Genomic DNA, 23,407 nt, shown 5'->3' with positions numbered 1-23,407 from the left:
TTAATGGGGACACATTTCACTTAGAGGGATACCTGAACAGTACCCTATTTGAGGGCAGGATGGCTGATGGAGAGTGTGCCCTTGTCCATGGTCCTGAAAGACCTGCTTCTTTTACCCTCCACACACACCGCCCCCTTTCCCCCGCCCCCAGGCAAGGCTTTTCTCTAATCTTCAGGTTATTAGGATTGCTTCCCAGTTCCTTCCAGTGTTCCTTCCCATACTTACTCATTTATTATTTTATCTTGATAAAAACCTTTATAACGTTTACACCTTTAACAGAACTGCACTTTGAGTTTCTCTGTTTCATAGCTGATTTTATATTTCATTTACATCTCCCCCCATTCTTCTGAGAAGGTAAGGGGTGAACTCAGATACTATGTTTATATCGATATACCAAACCATCCCGAACCATTTGTGGAAGGACTTGTAGGACTGAAAATGGAAGGAATAAATAAAGAGGACACAGAAGAAAGAAGTCAACCATAAAACCCTATGTATGTAAGACCTCCACTGCATCCCTCACCCTGGTTAGATGGTTGCTAGATGGAACAGAATCCAGGTGCTCTCTAGGGGTGCAATTAGTCCACATGAGTTTCATTTGTCGTGCTTATTGTATGCCCCAAGAACTCACTGAAGGCAGACAGAGCCCTTATCAGAGTCCCCATGAGTGGGGAAAGCAGGGAGAAAGAGCACGGAGCCAGGCGTTAGGCACCAGGGCTCTAACTTATGCTCTTCTCCTAACTAGCTGTGTGGCCATGAGGAAGTCCCCTGCACTCTCCGGGCTCTCTTTCTCTAGTAGAGTTGGGTGTTATGTGCCCTGACGTGCCTCCTGCTCCTCCATTTGAGAACAATGTTTCTCTGTTGTCGTTCGTCTAAACACTCAAACCAAAACAAAGAAAAGTCCTGAGTTTGGAATATGTCTTGGTCAGAGTCCAGCTCTTCTCTCTTCTTAGCCTCGATGTTCTCATCTGTAGAATGGACACACAAGTCCTATTTATCATGCAGGGGTATGGATTCGGCGAGATGCTGCCTGTGACCATGCTGAGGAGTCCATCATGCATGATCTAATGTTCGCGGTGATGATCCTTTCGGAGGGATCACTCAGTCCTTCTTTACCCCATGGACTTGGAGAAGGAAACTGCAGAGGGAGGAGTGAATCCAGTGAAGGTGCACTCACCGTTCTGACACCTGCTTCCAGAGAAAGGGGCCAGGCAGCTGCACTTGAAACTCTCCCCGCTGACGAGGCAGGCCCCACCGTGCTCACAGGGGTTGGACAGGCATGGATCTGAGACACCTGTACAGAAAGCAATATTTGCAATAAACAGCAGAGAGGGGAGAAACCCCCTACGTACTCACCGAATTTCAGTCTCCGGCCCAAATGAGAAAGTAACTACATAGCCAGTGACTGGGGAAAAGGGGACACAGGCATGGCCCTTAACGAGCAAGGAAGCCCTAGCCGGTTTGGCTCAGTAGATAGAGCATCTGCCTGCAGACCAAAGAGTCCCGTGTTCAATTCCGGTCAAGGCCATATACCTTAGTTGCCCAGGCCCTGGTTGGGGCTCATACAGGAGGCAACTAGTCAATATGTTTCTCTCACATCATTGTTTCTCTCTGTCTTTCCCTCGCTCTTCCACTCTCTCTAAAAATCAATGGAAAAATATCCTCGGTCGAGGAGTAACGAAACACAAAAACAAAAGAGCAAGGACAAATGCAGTCACAGGCCCAGAGAGGGATTCAGGTTGGAAAGAGGACTGGCGAGAAGGAATGGTGACTGTCTCCCCTCAGCCTGGCTTGCGAGGGGGTCTTTCTCATTGAGAAACTCCCCTTTTCCATCCTCAGTATTTTCCTCCTCCCAGTCTCGCTGGGAGTGCCGCGGGGTCTGTCTCTGATGCTGAATGCATTTCACAAGCCTGAAGACCTCCCCTACTCCCAGGGCCCGGGGGTGGAGGTCAGGCCTGGGGAAAGAAAACCCACCCCTAACGGAACACACGCTTTCTGAACATCAGGCACGAAGACCAAAGGCAAGAGGGTGACAGAAAAAATTGACGGCAAGGAGGAAATGACCCAGTGGCCTTCATCTTTCTTCAACTACTTGTTCAGTTAGATTTTGTCATATTTCATCTGTGCCTTTGGCTTTTCATGGTTGTCTGAATGGATCTTCCCTCGGGGAATTCTTTATCCTTCTGTTCACATGCATTGTTCTTTGGTTCAGGGACTAGGATCCCTGGGCCCCGCTCTTGTTTTGATAGTCCCTTCTGATGTTCCCCCGATGCCCCATGTCTTAGCCCTGCCTTCCAGGCCACTTCGCACAGTTTCACAGCTTTTATTCCAGCGGCTGACTGCTTCCCGTTTCTTCTGCTGCTGTAAGTCACATGGCTGTGCTTGGGCCAGCGTCTCCCTTTCCTTTCTGCACTATGGCTCCGTTAAGAAGCCACACACACACACACAAATCAAAAACAAAGGGGGGCAGAAGCACACATGTGAACACACACACACACACACACACACACACACACACACACACACACTAAAAACAAAGCAAAGCTTCTAAAGAGTTGAAGAGGAAGAAAAGCAGTGCAGGCGGAAGGGAAGGGAAGTGCCAATGCCAAGTGTGTGAATGCTGCAAATCTGACGCTGAATGTTAACTCAGACGCTTCTCCCTAATTAGGACCTACCTGTCATGAAAGCTCTGGGAATGATTTTGACTCTGACTCCTACTCACAGTGTCGGGGGAGCTAGATGGTGAGGCACTGACTTGTGTATCGACTTGACAGAGTCAACTCCTTTCCTGGTCTCATTTGCTTCACCTGTCCTTTGAGGGTGAGAGAGATGGTCTCGAAGGACCTCCCCAGGCCTCGCAGTATATAATGCTAGCTGGGAAAATAGCCAGTTTAAATCATTTCTTTGATAGCTATTTTACAATGCCCGTCAGAGAGCAGGAAGAGAGGGAGGCCATTGCACAAGGTAACACATAAATTCACCTCCAGGTGTGCTGCCCTCCTCCTGGGAGGGCCCCTGAACAGCATGGTACCTACCATTATCTTCGTAGTACCACTCAGGATTGTTGGAGTGGTCAACAGCACCATCCGTGTTCTCTTCCTGGGTATAGTACTCAGGGCTGTACTCATAGTTGTCGGGAGTCCAATCTGCAGGGGTGGGAATAGGACCAAAGAAACCCTAATCGTTACATCAGCCATTTTATTTCACTGAACATTTCTCCCCCTCCCTCCATGATTTCAAAGTTCTGAAGGAGGAATCATGTGTCTTTCTAGATCCTCACACTGATGAGGTAGACAAAGAGGTCAAACATCATGAGTTTCCCTTTGAAAGAAGGATGTTGTCACCCCTAGCAAAGCAGCATTGGGACTGGACAGGGCCAAGAGCACCTGATTGGAAATGAGAAGAAGCCAAGTTCTGGCTTCCCACTAATTGTGACCTTGGACAAGGCAATTGTATTCTTGGTGTCCCCGTGTTCTCATCCGGAAGCAGCATGAAGATGATTGGAGCCTGAAAGGTCTCCAGCGTCCTGTGTAAGATCTGCCCAGGGTCAAAGCCAAGCACTTGAGTGCCCCATTGGGTGGTTCTATGAATGAAATTTCTCAATGGGACTTTATTAGTCACCTGAGCTTAATGAAGTCAAAGAAACTACACTGTCCTCTTGGTCACAGCATCAAACTCTCCCAAGTTGTGTCTAGAGAGTATCACAACAGCTAATGCTCATTGAACCTTTACTGTGTACCAGGCCCTGTACTAAGCATTTTACATGAACCTTCGATTTCATCCTCATAAAAATCCAGGTATGTTATTATCTCTATTTTAGGTTGAGAAACCCGAGGCTGAAAGAGGTTAAGTAACTTGCCCAAGGCCACATAGCTAATAAACAGCAGGATATACATTAAGACAGTTTATCTCAATAGAACCCCTAAATCGAACCCTTGGTTGCTCAGCTGGCCTCTTAAGGACCTCAGGTACCTCTACACTTGCCCTTGGGAAAGGGGTCCAGCCATCCCATGGAATAGCCAGCCTGCTAATTAGGAATCACCCAACGTCAACCTTGAGAAGGTTCATGGATCCTGCCCACTGAAAGGCAGGGCCATGTATGCAAACCTAACACTGGGCCAGTCCACTGGGAAGAGCAAGTGTGTGGGAGACTGGACTCAAGTTCATTGATGTGGGGCCTTGGAAGATGCTGGGAGCTCTGTGGCTCATGGAGAGAAGTTTGGGGTTTGCAGAAAGTTTGCAGAAGCCAAGCAGCTGGGGGGCCGAGCAGAGGGACGCTAGGATTCTTTCCATTCGGGGTAGGCTGCAGCATGTGCTGAAGGTACTTTATGGGTGCATCACCTGGGAGGGTTGCTTCACCTCCGAACTTAAAGCTTATCTTGTCCTTTCTCTTCTGTTGGCACTTAATCCCATTGTCTAGATTTAAAAAATGTGCATTGTACACCATGGACTTGGCTGGCTCCAGCTGGCAGGAGCATGGCAGGCAGAAGCTGTACGGAAGCCGTCCAGAGATCCATATGATAATGAGACCAGCGCAAATGCAGATAGCTGACTTGAAAAGGCGCTCCCACCGAGCCAGCTGATGGCTCCGAGGACCGCACTTTACCCAGGCCCGGTTATCAATCGCATTACCTCACTCGTCTCTCAGTCATCCCCTTCGAGTCTTTATCTCTCTGGCTTTTGAAAAATCGACTTTTGCACAATGGCTGTTTTATATTTCCCATTAAAATGGAACTATCTTTTTATTTCCTTTTTGAATCTGCCAACTCTGGTTCCTTGCCAGAGTTTCACCTCATTTATCACAGTGTCAAGTCGAGACTCCCTTTGCTTGCTCATTATTTCTCCCGAACTGCCTTTCCCCACTCTGAGAATGCTCCCAGAGGAGGCCACCTTCCAGGGATGAGGATCTGGGTTGAAGATAAGGCCATTGTCTTCCTGGAGCAAATAAAGTTTCTTTCCATCTAGTTTGATAAAGCAGAGAGAAAGTGAGGGGAAAAAATGTTTTTCTGAGTTTGACATAAAAGATTTCCAGCTGACATTTGGGAGAGACAATGGGGTCTGATAATGAGGTATTGCATCACCCCTTTCTTTCTCTTTTGCTTTGGAGAATGCATTTTTGTTTTTCTAACAGGTGTTTATAGATAAGTGCCTCCCGATTGCTCCTGTCATTTCTCCCATCACTCCCCCGGGTGGAGGGTCAGACGGGCTAATCTTGGCGAGGCCACTCAGAATCCACCCCTTTGCAGATGTTAGGAGAAGAGAGTTTCACATGGATGGAATGGAGCGACTTCTCCGGGTGATAGGACAAGGATGAAGTGTCTGCTGGACGATTTTGACTTGAATCCAACCTTAGGAACAAGGTCTGCTCATCGCTCGGGGAAGCTAAGCAGGGAATAAGCCAGGTAGGCTTTGAATCATGCTCCTGCTATTCTCCAGGGCCCAGGCCCTGGGTAAAGGTGGACAGAGGCCGCAGAGCCTTGGTGGGCCCAGGGAGCCAAGGTCACTGGGAGCCATCCAGCTGGGTGCTGTGCAAAGGGCACTAAGATCCTTCCCACTTGGGGTGGGCTGCAGCATCACCAGGGAGGGTTCTTCACTTTCAAACTTAAAGCTTATTTCGGCCAGGCCAGTGTGGTTCAGTGGCTGAGCATTGACCCATGAAGCAAGAGTTCACAGATTTGACTCACAGTTGGGGCACATGCCCGGGCTTTGGGCTCGATCCCCAGTAGGAGGTGTGCAAGAGGCAATTGATTGATATTTCTCTCTCATTTATATTTCTATCTCTCTATCCCTGTCCCTCCCTCTCTCTCTAAAATCAATAAAAACATATGCAATAACAAATGTTTGATAAAAAGCTTATTTTGTCTTTTCTATCCCATTGCCTAGGTAAAAAATGTGCATTGCACACCTACAACAGGCCAAGTATTATGCCAGGTGCAGGAAGGCCTTGGGAACAGTGGGGAGTAGTACAAATAAGAGGGGATGTGGCCTCCATCAAAGGAGCCTCTTGTCTGGGTTGGTGGGGGAAGAAAACCGGCCAAGGAAGGAGATGAAAGGGTAGTGCAGAGGTAGGGAAGCCAGATGTGGCCAAGTTCGGGCCTGGGAGCCTCAAGTTCCACATTGGCCCTCTGGTGTGGTCGGAGCCAATCTGATGGGAAGCATGGCCCTGGCTCCCACCCCTCCCTGTAGCCACACCTTTAGCCATGTGGCTTTGCAGCTCCTCCCACCAAAAGATAAAGCCCATTTCCCGGCCCTTGGGTCTGGGCTGCCCTTGGGACTTGCTTTGGCCCCTAGCATGTGGTGAAAGTGTGCCTGGGCCTCAGGAAGCCTTGTGCGTGCCCCCTCCCCCTTCCCCCCACCCCTATCGACCCCTGTGACTGCCATGTGAGCAAGTGTGGCCTGTTCTATAGGCGGATGAGAAGACATGAGGGGCAGCTGCAGGTCCAGTGGTCCCAGCCAGGGCCTTGGACATGTGAGGAAGCCCAGCCCATCCACCAGCTCAGCCTGGTCCAGACCAGAACGGCATGGCTAAGGCCAGTCAACATTGCCAATCTGAAGGATTAAGATCTACATACATTGTTGATGGTCAAAACCATTAAGTCTGGAGGAGTAAAAACAAACGGACACCCAGGAATCGATTGATATTGGGCTGCTCGTGGGATTAGAATTTTAGACACTAGAACATTCCTCAGTGGCCCAGGTGGCTGCAGAGGTTAAGTTTCAGGGCCAGATCTCAGATGGCCCTTCTCTCTTGTGGTTCCTGTTTAACTCCTTCTATCAATGTGTTTCCTCCAACTAGGTCAGTTGTTGGTTTCTTAAGAGCAGGGCCATCCCCATTTTTCTTCCTACCCCACCGTGCCCAGCACAGAGCCCTATATGCACCTAATGTGTGTGTTTGACAGATTAATTTCTCCCTCTGTGACCAAATCCTTCCTTCTATTGGCCTGCACACAGCAGGCACACAGCTGTACCAGCAAAGATGGCGTCTGCTTGGAGCTGAGTACACGGGGCGTTTAGGAGAGAAACTATGTGAGATTTGGGTCAGGTGTTTGGTGAGAAAAATGCCTGTTGAGCTCTGCCGGCGTCTATAAACTTGTCCAAGTACTTTCCTGGGTAGAGAGGGATTACAGCCTAACATAAAATTTGGTCCCACCGGTGGATTGTAGACAAACCGTCCAGGTTCAAGTACAGATTACTTGAGACTTTCTCTGGGCTGTAGAAAAGGGGAGAGCTTTGGGGGAGAAGGCAGCAGCTGTCAGAAGCACATTATATGAGGTATAAAAAGAAATCCCTGTGGATTTGTCTATTGTTCAGAGTCTGTTTCTAGAGTTTATCAGGGAGAAGAGCGAGAGCTTCCTGCGTTAACCCGAATCATCCTAGCTAGAGGTCATTACGTATCGAGTATTTTCTCTGTCGCAGGCACTATCCCAGATCAATGTGCTGCACAACATCTTATTTAACCTCGGGATAACCCCATGGCATCGGTATTATTATTGTATTTTGCAGAAGGGGAAAACCTAAGGCGGAAGGGGGTGGCATCTGAAACCAAGTCTACCCAACTCCAAGTCTGGGGTGCTTTTTTACAAAAGCCCTGGAGCCCCCTGAGGGCTTATGTTTCATGAAACCCCATGGGTTTGGCTTCCAGGAAGTAACACGCACTGGAACATTTTCTTTAACCCGGGCTCCTGGTCCCTCGGCCCGAATCACCGTGGTCCAGACTCCAGGTCTCTCGGAAAAACTCCAGAGTCGCTGTGAGGGGAAGCTTTGCAGCTGCTCCGGTTAAAGAGCTTGCCAGATGTGTGGAACGGAATAAAAATCCCCGGAATGCCGTCCCCATTGGCGTCATCCATCACCGTGGCACAGCCGGTTCCTCCCAGGGCCTCCCCGAAACCCCAGCCCTGTCCGTCTGCGTTTGACGCTTCCAATCTGGCTGACAGGGCGAGCCCAGCGGAGACCCTGCCTGGCAGGCGGCGGGACAGCTGACGGATGGGCTCAGCCCGTGTCGCTGGGCAGAGCCGAGCCGGCTTTGAAGAGGCATTTCCGCAGGCCTGTTGGCTGTCGCGTCACCTGCTTTGGGGAGATGGGCAGAGCCTGTGCCGTTTGATGGCCACCTCCCCTGCCACCCACTGGGGACCGTGGCGTGGGCACCTTCTCCTCCAGCAAGACCCTCGCCGCGCACTGTCTCCAGCAAGATCAACGGCAGAAGCAGCTTGCCTGTGGACAGGAGACCGCGTTTCCCGGGCCACGTTGTGGTCCAAAGCCTGGGGGGGCTCTGACAGGTTTCATCAAAGCGCAGCCCCCCAGTGAAATGAACTCAGACACCAACCGGGGTGTCTTTAAAACCTAAGCTGACTCAGCCCTACATCTCACCCCGCTCCACGGCCAGAGGCTGACAGACACCTCGAGACGGACTCAGAAGCCCAGGGGCGGCGTGTCCCGCGGTCCCTCCCTCTGCTCGCCACCTGCCAGAAGCTCCTGGCGGAGTTCTCACCGAGCGAGCCCAGCACCTCGGGATGTTAAACCCAACCCTCTCCACTCCCAGCTAAGTTGTTCTGTAGCCCGTGCTTACATACCACCCGTGATGGGGAGCTCACTACCTCTCACGAGCCCAACAGCCTTCCTGTTCGCAGGTCAAATCTGACCCTACAGACTCCAACCTGTTGGATAAGAGTTTTGTGGACCCCGTGAATGAATCCACTCCTTTTCGGTGACCTCTGCTCAGTAGGGCTCCCAGTGGTTCCTGTTGTTCACTGCACAGTCCAGGGCATCATGAGCCCACGGTCATTGTAGACGTATGTCATTTACAAGTTTCCGGCAGAGGGCAGTCCAGGGTCATGAGGCCAAGACACCTCTTAATTCCCACAGTGTCCACCTCATGGACGAGGGGTGGGGCTGCTTTTCAAACACTTGGAGAGAGCGCGGTCCCTGGAGACTTTCATGCCCCCGTTTCGTCACCGGGGGACCCACAGTTCTGCCGATCTGTCTCTCAGACACCCAGGCCAGAGCAGCCCCTTTGCTGGTGCCTGAGCAGTTAGTGCTGAAGGCTAGGAAGGGGGCAGCGTGTGACTTTGAACCCTCCATGGAGTCCATGTGTGGATGCTGGCGTGGCCAGCCAGAGGGGGCGCTCTGAAACAGGGTTCCCCAATGAACTGAATTATAGGTTGGCTTGGACATTCTCCTTTGCTTTGGGGAAAGACCCAGGTCTTCTTAGAAGCCCACAACCATGCTCACATACGTTCCTGTGCGATTCCACACACATTTCCCGAGCAGGCGGGCAGGACAGAGGCCAGGCAGCCATCGCCGGGCACAGCGCAGCCTGCCTGCCCATCCGGGCTTTGCTGTGAAGTATATTGACTGCCGTACCAATTTGGTCCAGTGATTGGCCTCTTGGCTCCAAATAAACCCAAAGTTTGGATGTGACTGCAGTCTCCAGAGGCAGGTTCAGACCGGGCGCCAGAGACCAGGCACAGCAATGGGGAAGGGAGAAGGCGAGAGGGTGAGGCTGAGGGAAAGAGACTCTCTGGGGAGTGGACGCATCGGATCTCGAGGAGAGAGACCAGGTGGGGATCCTGGAGACATACTGTCAGGGGTGGGTCAGCCTGGGGGCTCCCTGTGTGGCACTGACACCCTCCTCTCAGCACAGAGGTGCTGGCTTCCCACCTAAGGGGGTGAAGTGAGTGGGGGTGGCATAGGGCTGCCCCTCCACCCCGGAGCCAGCCATTGCTCGATGACACCCTGACTTTGTCTTGTACCTGTCACCTCATCTCAGCCACCAAAGGGCTGTGTGACCTGGGGCAAGCTGCTTCCCCTCTCTGGGCCTCAGTGTCCTGCTCTGTACAATGAAGGGGTTTAACTGCATCAGCAATTTGTCCCTTGGGGTCCTGAGACTGGGCATCAGGGGTGTCCATGGGCAACTCGAAATCATGTAAAGTACCGTGTGTGTGGATGTGTGTGTGTGTGTGTGTGTGTGTGTGTGCGCGCGCGCGCACGCGGCCTGGCCCTACAAACACCTGGGAATGCGTTTTTCCGGGAAAATCCTCAAAGGAGTCTGCGACACCTCTGGACCATTTGAACTCTGAGGTTGTGCCTACACTCCCATGCCTGGCCGCCCTTCCCCACATCCCAGAGCCAGCCGGTGGGGGTGGGAGCCCCCCACGATCGGCACACTCACCTGGGTCCAGGTCTGGGAACAGGGACATCAGGGAAAACTGGAAAACAAAGCGACACAGACAGAGCCAGGTGAGTGAGTCACTGAGCCGCTGACGTGCCCTCCAGCAAGGCCAGGCGCTCGCCTGCTTCCTCACACGTATTTACCCGTACCCAGCACCGTGCTGGCACATGGCATTCCTCAAAGAGTTTGTGCTGGATAAATGATATTAAAAGTTCCTCCTAGAATGCAATACCTACCAGAAAAAGAGAGCTTCCCTCATTTAGTCGCTGGGATATTTCTTTTCACTTAAGTCAAGGCTCAATAACAAGGGCCCTTGGGCCAAACCCCGCAGTTGTGGTTTTATAAATAAAGTTTTATTGGAACACGCCATGCCCATTTGCTGACATGGTGCTAATGGCTGCTTTTGTGCTGCCGTGGAGGGGAGTTGTGACAGAGATAGTATGGCACCAAATATGCGTCTGGCACTTTACAGACAACATGTGCTGGCTTCTGACTTGGAAAACGTGAGGTCTGTCACCCGACACGTTTCCCTTTGGGCCCTGGTGGCCAGAAAGCTGGTCACCGCGATGCACCTTCCGGCGGCCCACGTCTATCTAGGCAGCACCAGCTCTAACTTCGTTTTTAGTTCTGCTTTACTGTAGGCTTCCTTACCCATTTGGGGAACGAGGCAGATGCTAAATTAGGAGAGAAAGGTAAAAAGAAAGAATGCATCCCAACACGATGTACCGAGGGCGGGACATCAGCAAGCAGCACCCTTGGCAGCAATGCCTGTCCTGCATGAACTCGCAGGGAACATGCCTGTCCTGCATGTACCCACAGGGAACATGCCCGTCCTGCATGTACTCACAGGAAACATGCCTGTCCTGCATGTACTCACAGGGAACATGCCTATCTTGCATGTACTTGCAGAGAACATGCCTGTCCTGCATCTACTCACAGGGAACATGCCTGTCCTGCATCTACTCACAGGGAACATGCCTGTTCTGCATGTTCTCGCAGGGAGCATGCCTGTCCTGCATCTACTCGCAGGGAACATGCAGGTTTGGGTGATGGGCTTGCTACAGAGCGACTCACCTGGACTCTGCAAAAATGCCAATGCTGCATAACACGAAAGGATCAGAAGACTGCTCTTCACTGAATGAGACTAAAGAGACACAGCACTGAAATGCAGCATGTGACCCTTGGTTGCATCCGAGAGCTTTAAAAACAGCTAGAAAGGACATTCTTGAAACAATTGGGAAATTTGAATATAGACTTATGAGATAGTATCATTGTCTCAATGTTGAATTTCTGGAGAGTGATAAGGGCATTGTGGTTCTGTGGGAAAATGTTCTTGTTCTTAGGAGATGCTGAAGTTTTGAGGGTGCTGTCTGCAATTTAGCTGCAAAGGACTCGGCACACCAAACACACAGCGTCATACACGAGAGAGCAAGAAAGAAAGCAACGTGGCACAATGTTCGTCGTTGCGTCTATCTGGGCGAAGGATATTCATTGCATGAGTCTTGCCACTTTCCTGGAGGTTTTAAAAATTACAAAATAAAAGGTTGGGGAGGGGAAAGGAAGAGAGGCCGTTTGCTGCCTGGACTGTGCCTGTGTGATTGCCTCCCAGCCCCACAGCCCTGCTGCTGCAGGAGATGAGACAAGGGAGGGGGTGGTTTGCTTGGACGGGATGGCAGGTTGATAGTGGGAGGCTCGGCAGAGGAAGGGCAGGGTCGGGTCTTGAGGGTGGTCCTGGGCCTGGGGTACTTGCACGGGGAGCATCTGGAGTTGACACCTCTAGGCTCGAGTGTCAGGGCAAGAGAGGACCCTGAGGACGAATGTATGCTGCCCCCCATCACCCTCACCCTGTCGCAGCCAGTCAGCTCTGCCTTGGTCCTGGTCCTCTCCCCAAGCCCCCCATCTTCCTTCCATCCAGCTTGTCTGGAGGGCAGGGCCTGCCCTCTCTGCCTGTCAGCCCTTCAGAGACCGATATCCCCTTGAATTCTCCTATTTGAGCTGAATAGTGTGGGCCAAGCCTGGCTACCAGCAGTGCTGAGATGTGGGTGGGACTGGAGGGAGGACGTCGGGGAGCATGCGTCCTCAGGGCGCAGTATGGAAAGGCCCTCCCAGACCAGTACCTGGGCAGGCAGAGCTCCACATCTTAGTTCTAAACCTGAGCCTGAGGGACAGCCAGGTGCTGTGCTGCCCGTGGCCAGCAGGTGGCAGACGTGCCCTTCCCAGGAGCTGGAACTGGTATGGAGCTGAGGGAAAGCAAACAAAAAGAAAGCCCAGCCGGACCTTCCTGGACTGGGGTGGGGTGGGGGCTTCAGATCCCACGGCTCTCAGGGAGTCTGAAGCAGCTGCCGCCCAGCTGTGCAGCCCGGCTGCAGGTCAGCGGGTCCCAGGGATCCGAAGAGGCCCGCTCATTTTGTGCATCACCAGGTGCACCGCGGAGAGAGGCTATGGTCAAATGTGGCAACGGGCAGTGCAAGCACCAGGCTGGACACTGGGGGGACCGTATGGGAAAGGTCAGGTCAGTAGCCAGTTATTTATGCCCTGGACCTGGATCCTGAAACTGACCTGGGCGATGGTGGGGGTGGGTGGGGGGAATAAATAGATGCAATATTTGTCTTCTTTCATTCCATTATTCTGTTCAGTTTCCCCACACAGAGACAAGGAAATATATGATAGAAGTATTACTCCTGGGACTTGCAAATCTGAGAAGAAGAGCAATACAAAGGAGGGAGGGAGGGAGGAGGAGGAGGAGGAGGAGGAGGAGGAGGAGGAGGAGGAGGAGGAGGAGGCAACTCTGATCTCACTTTGACTGAGAGCTGACAGTGTGCCAAGGACTATGCTAGATGTTTCACATGCATTCTGTCTCACTGATTGCACACAATACTGATCACTGAGGCACTGCGGTTATGTCCATTTTAGAGGTCAGAAAATGGCCCTAGCCCGTTTGGCTCAGATCATTGGCCTGTGGACCAAAGGGTCCTGGGTTCGATTCCAGCCAAGGGCACATACCTTGGTTGAAGGCTCCTCCCTGGCCTGGGCCCTGGTCGGAGCACATGCAGAAGGCAACCAATCGATGTGTTTCTCTCACATCAATGCTTCTCTCTGTCTTTTCCTCTCTCTTCCACTCTCCCTAAAAATCAATGGAAAAATATCCTTGGGTGAGGATTAAAAAAAAAAAAAAAGAAAGAAAGAAAACAGGTTGGCAGAGATTGAGTTGGTCAAAGTAACTCAGCTAATAGATGCTGGAGCCGAGATCAAATGGAGCCAGGTTTACACCAGAGCCCTCACTCATAACCTCCATTGCTGAGCGGACCATGGTGTGCCCCTGTCGTAATGAAAGGATGGAGGAGAAACAAACAGAAGAGCTCCCTAACCCTAAGAGACAGGGCGTTGAGCGAGGGTAAGAGATTGGGCCCTTGTTCTTTGAAAGTTTTGTAAGAGGCCTGTCCAGATGAGGCCAGGCCTGGCCGGACACGGAAAGGGCCATTAGGTATCGTGAATGCTGGGGAGCCCCAGCCCGTCCACACCTCAGCAAGCCTCGCCACCCAGATCGGGCAGGCAAGCCACGCCCGCTTCTTCTGCCACGTCTGTCCCGAGTCTTGTCAACAGGGCTACAGCAGCGTGCGGTCCATCTGCCCCAGCTCCTCTGGGAGAGCTGCACACAGCTGCTTCCCACACATGGAAAGGTAGTGGCTTTGCCATGGATTCAGAGAGAACCCCTCTAGGTCCAACTGCTGGTCCACTTGGGCTTTCTCAATGGACCCAGGGCTCAGGACTCAGGCCTTCCCCAGTGAGGAGCAGGCCCTCAGCAATGACCGCCTCCTGGTCACCAGAGAGCCTGTGTCAAGGTCTGGTGTCTTGCAGGCTAAGGGTGGTTAGTGGGGAGGGACAAGAGGGAAGGATCCTGAGTCTTACTGATTAACAGTGTAATCTTAGATGTGAAAGGCATTGGGGTCTAATCTATGTTGTCTTATCTTTAATCTAGTGATTATTTCAATTCAGGTTCTTCCTCTGCCTTTAAGAATTCTAAGCCTTCTGGAAAACAGAACAAAAGGGCAGAGACTAATCGTCTGAGTGGATGATTTCCAGGAATTCGCTGATGGAAAATGTTCTCTGAGGGCTGGGAAGCAATGGAGGGGAGAGATGGGGCTAGTCCTGTCCTCTGGGGCCAGAAGCTTGGCTTCGAATGAAACCAAAGCAAAACAATCTTTCACCTGGTAAGTCAAAGGTTGGAATTCTAATCCCAACCATCCCTTCCTCCTCAGATGTTCCTTCTCTCTCAGAAGAACTGGTGGTAGACCAGATGGCCACCAGGAAAGGACTGCATTGCTCCCAAGGCAGCTGGGTAGGCGAGAACTCTGCTCCGTGGCTACGTGAGGCTGCAGCTGCTGGGCTGGAAGGCAGGCCCAGGACAAGAGTGCACAGCTCAGCAGGCCCCATCCTTACTGCTGAACAAAGAGCTCGAGGTCAGGGTGAGGGGTGGAGGTGATAGAAGACAGGAGTCGCCAGCGTTCCAGTCATTAGCCCAACTGCTGCCTCATACCACCTTCCCACTCTGGCTCGTGCTGCACACATAAGCTGTGTCATGAGATGCAAGGCTTCGCAGAGACACTTAATCTTTTTTTTTTTTTTTTTAAGTTATGGTAAGATACATAATATATCTTTTTAATTTTAACAATTGACAGTATATCATTCAGCAGCATTGATTACATTCACAATGCTATGTTACCCTAAACTTAATATCTGTCCCCCAAACTTTTTCATCATCCCCAACATAAACTTTATATGCATTAAGCAATAATTCCCCCTTCTTCCCTCCTCCAAGCTCCTAGTAGCCTCTATTCTACTTTCAGTCTCTACGAATTTGCCTGTTCTAGGTACCTCTTAAATATACATGGAATCACATAATACTTGTCCTCCTGTGACTGCTTTATTTCACTCTGCATAATGTTCTCAAGGCCCATCTATGTTGTAGCATATATCTTAATTTCATTCTTTTTTTATAGCTAAATAGCATTCCATTGGACATCACATTAAGTTGCCCCATTCATCTGCTGATGGACACTTGGGTGATTGACATTGTTTAGCACTTGTGAACAATGCATCTGTGAACATTGGTGTACAAACACCTGTTCAAGTCTCTGCTTTCCGTTGTTGTGGGTATATATCTAGGAGTGCAATTTCTGGGTCTTATGCTTATTCTATGGTTAACTTTTTGAGGGACCACAATCCTCTTTTCCACAGTGGCTGCTCCATTGTACATTCCCACCAGCAAAGCATAATGGCTCCAATTTCTCCACATCCTTGCTAACCCTTGTTATTTTCCATTTAAAAAATTCTTGCCATCCTCATGGGCGTGAAGTGGTGCCACTCACAAGGAGTCTCGCCCTTCTTGCTTTAGCTCACAAGCTGTGCCACGCTGTCCTAACCTGGAGCTCGGGGCAAGGAGGGACGGCTCTAATGGGGACATTTGGAGGCCAAAGGAGAAGGCACCGGCCAGTGGTCCGTATGGGTGGTTTCCTTCTTGGGAGCCGAGGTGAGGCCTGGGACCACAGTGACGAGCCAGGAGGCATCATGGAGAGAAACTGGCCTGACCCTTCGCGTACAGAGGAGGCGGCGAGGCCCAGCGAGGGAGGTGCAGGGCTCCTGTAAGGTCCTGAGTGGACTGGGGTCGGGCAGGGACTCCAGAGCAGCTCTCCTGGGTCTGAGACCAGTCATGTGTCTGGCTCAGAGGGATCCTGGGAAGCTCTAAAGTTGTAGAGCCCATTCAGACCCCTGCCCCATTAACTGAGGGCTGGGCTGCAGCTCCCTGGGATCAGCAGAGATAGGGCAGGGGGCAGAGAGGAGAGTCTCGTTTGGATCTGGAGAGCTTGATAAAAATTCAGGTCCCTGGGCCTCACTCGCAGAGGTAGGGCTTCCGTGGGTCTGGAGTGGGCCCGGAACGTGCATTTCCAACCAGCACCCAGGTGGCTCTGCCCTCAGCCACTCTTTGATTATCCCTCACTTAGGCATGAAGCTCCCAGCCAAGGAGACTCCTGGGCCTCTCTTTGTACCTGTGCTCATTGTTGAATCTCTCCATGCCTCAGTTTCCCCCATTGTAAAGTAAAGAATTCCCTTACCCAGCCCAATGTTTTAGTCAGGGGATTTGCTGAGGGGAAGCATAGCATTTGCAAAGGATTACTCTTCAGGTAAGCAAGTGGCCCCCAATATTGGTACAAATGTGTCATCCCAGGGACTTGGGACAAACAGGTGTGGGGGGAGGGGGCGTTGAAGGTTAGGGAGTACAACCTCCTCATTTCTGGAGCTGATCAGGTACCTAGAAGCCCTTTGAAAAGGCAAATGAACAAACGAAACAAAAGAGTGAATGAGTCTGGGGCTTGCCACCTGGACACAGGCCCCCACATTAACCTCCTGGGCCAATCGGCCTCAGCAAACATCCTGGGGGCTCAGGAAAGCACCTGCCCACTGCTGGGGACCAAGTGCACCCCTGAAGCTGTCCTCAGGCCTGTGCTCCCCACGGTGTGGGACGGGGACCAGTGGTGGCACCCAAACTGATTTGCATGGCTCCTGGCCAGGGTGTGACGTAACATCCAAATCCAAGCGAGAAAGTCATTTCTTTCTTGATTTCAGTGTCAGCCCTTCCTATCCCATCACAAAGTGACAGGGGTGGTGGTGAGGGGGTGCTGGTACATTTCTATTGTCTACCTCTTGCTAATCTCCCCTTCTGCCAAGGAGAAAGCAGGCTGCAGGCTCTGAGCGTGCGTGAACACTGCAGCCAGTTAGAGCTCAATGACACCCTTTTGTTTTCTTTGATTTTTTTCCATCTATAGTTGTGGCAATTTCCTTTTAAAAAATGCGTCTATTTAGCTAGAGAAAAGGTGAGTCTGTTTTAACAAAAGTATGAGAGACTAGTCCGGGCTTTGACAAGATTTCTGAAGGTGGATTCACGCATGATTAAAAGTTGGAAAGCACTGGCACTAACTGCCTAGCTGTCTGGAAGACTGGATCTGTCCGGGGACGAGAAGAAAAGCTTCAGGGACTGTGGATGGAGCCTGCAGCGGGGAGTAACCTGAGCTCCCGCCTGAAGTGGGAATCTCAGGCCCCGGCCCTCCGACACCTTTCCCACCACCTGGAACGGGCTCATTTGTTTCTGGATAGCGCCTGGCGTGGCAGCCTCCAGCACAGGCATGGGCACACGCATGGGACTTGGCATCGGGCAGACCTGGGTTTGAATCCCAGCTCGGGCAGATTCTTTAACTTCTCTGGAGCTTGGTTTCCCTTCTGTGAAATGGGGGTAGCTGTGGTCCCTGCCTCATGGGGCTGCTGGAAGCTTTAATGACATAATAAGCCCACAGCACATAATAGCTGATAAATAGTTGCTGTTATGACTATGGTGATGACTAGTAGCCACTGCTGTCAGTGAGGTGGAATTCTTGACATTTTTATTTATGGATTTTTTGCAAATTGTGGAGCCATTGAGAAGCGCTCACTCGGCACAGACTCTTCTGGAACTTGTTTGTTGGGTCACTGTCACGTCACACAACCCCCCTGCCCCCTCTTTTTTTAAAAATCTGGGATCTTGGCCAAGTCCTAAGCCGGGAAACCTTGTTATATTAATTATGAAGAAAAAGCATGTTTTATTTAAAATCCCGGCTGCCGAATATTCTGCCACGCTGTTTCCCTGTGACAGCAGAATGGCTTTCGCATTTAGCGAACCCTAACGAATTTAAATGTCACAGTATCTGGGCCTAGATACACATGCGACTCCTGCGACCTGGTTTCCCTAGGTCCCGGGCTACACTGCCAAAGCTAACGAGATAGGCTCATGCTTAAAATCAGTTAAAAAGAAATCGATAAGCAGGTGCCATGTGAGTCAGGGCCTCCCTTTGCCTTAAGACTGTGGATTACAGCAAGAGGGAGGGCTGTCTCCCAAACCTGCAAGAGGCTGGCATTCTAGAGCATCGAGGCTTGGGAAAGGGGTGCTCGTATCTGCCCATCCGAGGCCTTCTTTGTCCTGAGGGCCACAAAGATTTGGGTACTTGAATTAATCAGCGGCTGAACCCGTTACTTGACCATCCAACATGGATCCCAGTACTTCAACACCAAGCCAACTGGAGAAAGCCAAATATCACACGATATCACTTACTAATGGAATCTAACGATCAATATGAATTGACCAACAAAATAAGACCCGAAGCATGGAGGCATGGAACAGACTGACAAACCTCGATGTGGGGGTGGAGGGATGAGAAGAGATAAACCAAAGAAATTATATACTTACTAGAGGCCTAATGCCTGAATTTGTGCATGGGTGGGGTCCAGCCGGCCTGCCTCATCAGGGCCGGGCTGGCCAGGGGGAGGGGATGTGGGAGGTTGGCCAGCCAGCCCCACCCCTGATCGGGGTGGGAGGGACCAATCAGGTGTGGGGCTGGTGGTGGGGAGGGGCCACAGAGGGTTGGCCGGCAAGCCCCATCCCTGGTCCAACTCTGGGTTGAACTCCTCCTGGTCAAGGGGACAATTTGCATATTAGCCTTTTATTATATAGGATATGCATAGCCTATGGACACGAGCAATAGGGTGGTAAAGACCTGGGCGGGGGCATAGGGGCTGGAAGGGGTTAAGGGGGGGGGGAATGGGAGACATCTATAATATTATCAACAATAATAAAAAAAATATATATATATAAACAATAAAAAATATATATTAAAAAATAAAGTGATAATTGACAGGTTAAGAAAAAAACAGTAACACCCATGGTGATACTGAACAACCAGATAAGATGGCTCTCTTGGTCTCTCTGTCTCTGTCTGTCTGTCTGTTGCTCTCTCAGGTAGAAACAGGCAGGTGATGTGCATCAGGCAGGCAGAAAGGGTGTCAACAATAGGGAATGGTGGGGACTGTGAGACCGGGCAGGCTCACCTTTCTAACAATAAATAGCAGCAGTAGCTTCTCTCGCTGCCGTGCGAGAATGTGAGCTCCACCAGACTAGGATGTAGGGTTTTCAAGAAAGGCTAGAGATTTGTACTTTTATGTGAAAACTTCTGATTTTCAAATGTCACCAAGCCACTGAAAGGAAATCTTCAGACTGACCCCCCACCTTCCAAATAAAACTCGGGCTGTGAGCAGAACACACCCCGAGCTGCCACTTTGCGACCTCTGGGCTATGCAAACATTTGTGCAGCTCTAGGTCCAGGGAAATTCTTAAGTTCTAGAGTTCCTGCATTTAAATTCTAGGGTTAAAAAAAACACACAGAAATAGGAGCAAACATACATTTTAATCCAAAGACCCCCTTGTTGGGGGCAGGTGAGCCATGTCTTCTCTCCTGTCTGGGGATGGATCAAGATAAGCAGGGCAGGCCCAACAAGCCCTGTGCACTGGCTTTTGACCCTGGAAGAGGTCAGATTCCATCCTGGCTGAGTCCATGCACCCCAAATCACCCTAAGAACTACAGCAAGCAAAGGTTTCTGAGCCCTGGAGGCAGTATTCGACACCCATACAGTCAAGCAGGCCTCTGTAACGTGCCAGGAGTCAGACGGGTCTGGGTCCCAATCCTGGCTGGGAAGTTAGTCCACCATCTCCGGGCTTCTCATCCTTAAAACAAGGATAACAGTACAGGGCTGTGCTGGGGACAGGTGTTCAACACAGACCAGTAAGGACAACCAAATCTAGGCCGGACAGGGAAGGCCCTCTGAATGGGCCCCCGTGCCCACGGCAGTGATGTTTGCCCTATACCTCTTTGGATGATAGATACTTGAATAAACATTTCTGTTAAGGATGAGTCAGAGACGTCATCATGAGATTTGCTGCACGATCTGAGTTCATGGGAGGGATCCAGGTGTCTTTCCACAGGTAACAATCACAGACCCTGTGACCACTTTTGTTTACATTTTCAGAGGTCCGCTGAGTCCCGCCAAACAGTCCCCTGGTCTAAGAGCCTCCTGTCCCTCCAGGAAGGACCATGGCCCTGAAGCAATCTCATCTGTAGCCGGGGTCCAGGCCAGAGAGCTTGTCCAGACACAGGGATACCACCGTAGTCCCAAACTCAGCTCAGCCACTTCCCAGCCGAGCCGCCAGTTCCTTATCTGTAGAGTGGGAGCAGTAATAGTACCTACGGCCCTAACCGGTTTGGCTCAGTGGATAGAGCGTCCGCCTGCAGACTGAAGGGTCCCAGGTTCAATTCCGGTCAAGGGCATGTACCTTGGTTGCTGGCACATCCCCAGTAGGGGGCGTGCAGGAGGCAGCTGATCGATGTTTCTCTCTCATTGATGTTTCTAACTCTCTATGCTTCTCCTTTCCTGTCTGTAAAAAAATCAATAAAAATATACTTAAAAAAATATTAGTACCTACGTCACAGGGTCCTTCCAGAGGTGAATGGTCCCTGGGGAGCACAGAGCCTGGCACACAGGATTTCCCACGAAATGGTAGCAGGTGGCTATTATTTTTAGCTCCATGGGGTAGGAGGGGCCGCCCAGTCCATCTGCTAAGCGGCTCCTTGCCCCCCCTCCCCCCCCCCCCCGTGATGCCTTGAACTCTCCAAAGCATCTGAGCGACTTGGCCACTTTCCCCTGGATGTCTGTGTCCTGGCTTGTGAAACGCAAGCCACCTGCCTGACTCACATCTGGGGTAAGAGACAATCCAAAGCCCCGAGTCCTCTCCTTGGAATTGACTAAGCTCATTGCCTGAAGGCTAGCTCTCGCATTTTCTCTTTCATCCATTATTGACTTATAATTTCATCGCTAACCCTAAACATTCACTGGGGCTTGCAAAAAAAAAAAAAAAAGGATTTTTGGGGACCATTATCTTTTTGTGAACTTCAAACAGACTGCATCAACTTGCCTCCTTGCCTGCAAACTTTAGGATTTAATTCTTTCTGACTGGCCCTTTCTCTGGACCCCTGTGGGCCTCTGATAATTTCTACCGCTTTTCTGTAGACCTGTGCGATATTTCTGCTGGGTTTCGGCCCCAGACATCCCACGAGCAATCAAAGGATGGAGGGAGCTTGATAACATGTCTTTGCAGCCACACCACACATACTCACACGAGTTGGCATTGGGAAATAAACTCAGAGGTGAGCCACTGGCAGCTTAAGACGGGGTGGAGGGAGGCTCTGAGTACCGTTTGCCGAAAGGAGAGCTGTTTGTTTTTAAAGCATGCTAATCAGAAAACCTGGAATTTAATCTGTTTCCTGCAGGAAAAGGCCCTATGAAGTAAAATGGGAAATAAAATGCAAAGGTACTTAATGAGATAAAGAGGTTATGATTGTTTCAGTTCTCATAACCTGCTCGTCCTCTGCCCCTCCCCCAATAAAGGGGCGCATTTTCTGATTTTTATAGACGACTTGTGTCCTTTCTGGAAATATTAAGGGAAAAGAGCTAGCGCTTAGTGAAGGCCAAGGGCGTCGCCTCATGCAATCAATCCTGACCCTCCCTGAGTTTGTGAGAGATTATCACTGGGTTGGTGGTAGAGGAAACGGAGGCTCAGGGACATCATACTTTGCCCAACATTCCGAAGCTAGAATGTGGCAAAGCTGCCATTCCAAGCCTGGCTCCACCGCCCGCCCTCAGGCCGCCCGCCTGGAACTCCAGGAGGCTCTCTTTGTGCCGAGCGACCACTCACGTGCCCACAGAGACGCGGCTAACACTCCTGGACCACAACGCACACAGCAGGACCAGCATCTCCACAGCTCATCCACCTGCTCCCAAATGTCTTGAGTTCCCCATGCGAGACCCCCTTTCCTCCCCTGCTCACCACGACCCTCGTGGGCCCTGCTCACCTTTAAATCCCTCCAGTCACGGTCACAGGGTGAGGGGAAAAGCAATACACTGGCTCCAAATCTAGCCCATGTAAGTCAACCTGTTGCCGGGCTCACTGGTGGCCAGCAGGATTCTCCTCTAGGGCCAAAGCACAAGAATTCTGGTGTCGCCCCAGAGGGCTGGGAAACTGGGCGTGTCAGCATGCACAGAGAGGGACTTTACAGCTTTCCTTGGCTTTTTAAATTTATTTTTATTGATTTCAGAGAGGAAGGGAGAGAGAGGTAGAAACATCAATGATGAGAGAGAATCATCGATCAGCTGCCCTCTGCACGCCCCCCACTGGGGATCGAGCCTGCAACCCGGGCATGTGCCCTGACCTGGAATCGAACTGGTGACCTCTTGGTTCCTGGGTGGATGCTCAGCCACTCAGCCATACCCGGCTGGGCTCCTTGGCTTCTTAAAGGGGTCTCTGATCTGTGCCAGGTCACGACCCATGGCCTTAGCAGAATTTCTTACCCCGTCCCTGTCTTTGGAGACAGTTCCAAGAGGGCTCAAGTCCTGTGCACGGTTTTATGGGATTCGGTGCTCAACAAAACCATCCCAGGCCTGCCTCGCCTCTGGTCATCGGGATGCATTCGACCCGACAACACCAGGCTTTCTCGTCGCTCCTGGCCCAGCCGGCTTGGTCTTCCTAACAAGCTCAGAGTCTCTCCACCATGGGTATTCGAGAAGAACACTTACCCCGAAGGCTGTCTTTCCCGCCAGAGCCAGAAGCAGCAGGACACGGAGATCAGACATTCTGGCAGACATCTTTGCCGCTTAAGGACTCCTGTTTTGCTCTAAATTAAATTTCTTTCCATGCTTTTACTGGGGGGAAGATGTCTGTCTCCGAGGATTCAGGAACAAATGAAGAGGATGCAAATTATTAACTAGGCATCAAATACTGTTTAATGTTTAATGTTTTGCAAACCAACTATCTTGATTAAACAAATGGTGACTTTGGGGCTGGGCTGAGTCATAGGGTGGTTTCTTTTCTGGGAGAAAGTCTCCAAAAAAAAGTGGCCGAGACAAGAAGCCCCCGGCTGCTGGCTGCAACTGGGTCGGGGGGTAGGGGGGTGGGGGGTTAGGGGGTAGGGGGAAGTGGCAGCCCAGCGTGCAGTGCGGGATGGTTAATAGCATCCCAGCGGCGGGATGAGAGCCCAGGTGACCTGAGGGTTCTGCCACCGGCCTCTGACATTGTGGATTCGCACAGAATGTGAATCGAGTTCTGATTCATCAAATCTCAAACCGAATTGAGGCACGGACGAGCTCCTAATAACATCACGCTTTACATTCATGAAAGATAAATTAAAGGATGCAAAACTGCTATTGACAAACATTGATTCTGGGCCCTTTGAAGCGTTGCCTGTGGTTGCTTGTTGGCTTCAAAAGTTTTCTTTCAAATTTCATTACATAAGGTTTTTACTTTTTAATTACTTTTTCCCCCCATTG

The 23,407-nt window shown here is 51.0% G+C and overlaps 1 protein-coding gene across 1 annotated transcript in view; it reads right to left on the bottom strand.

Annotated features, from left to right (window-relative positions):
• The window catches only part of HABP2 (hyaluronan binding protein 2), a 33,476-nt gene extending 10,673 nt beyond the window's left edge, over positions 1–22,803 (bottom strand). The window contains exons 1-4 of the mRNA XM_079793085.1: positions 22,658–22,803; positions 10,169–10,205; positions 3,036–3,146; positions 1,178–1,294 (exon numbers count right to left, since the gene is read on the bottom strand). Coding sequence (XP_079649211.1) covers positions 1,178–1,294; positions 3,036–3,146; positions 10,169–10,205; positions 22,658–22,726 — 334 coding nt within the window. The 5' untranslated portion in view covers positions 22,727–22,803. The remainder of the gene's footprint in view (positions 1–1,177; positions 1,295–3,035; positions 3,147–10,168; positions 10,206–22,657) is intronic.
• Positions 22,804–23,407: the final 604 nt, after the last annotated feature.

Source organism: Cnephaeus nilssonii (assembly GCF_951640355.1).
Source record: "Cnephaeus nilssonii genome assembly, chromosome: 16".
Taxonomy (NCBI): domain Eukaryota; kingdom Metazoa; phylum Chordata; class Mammalia; order Chiroptera; family Vespertilionidae; genus Cnephaeus; species Cnephaeus nilssonii.
This window is presented reverse-complemented; position numbering and strand designations above follow the sequence as displayed.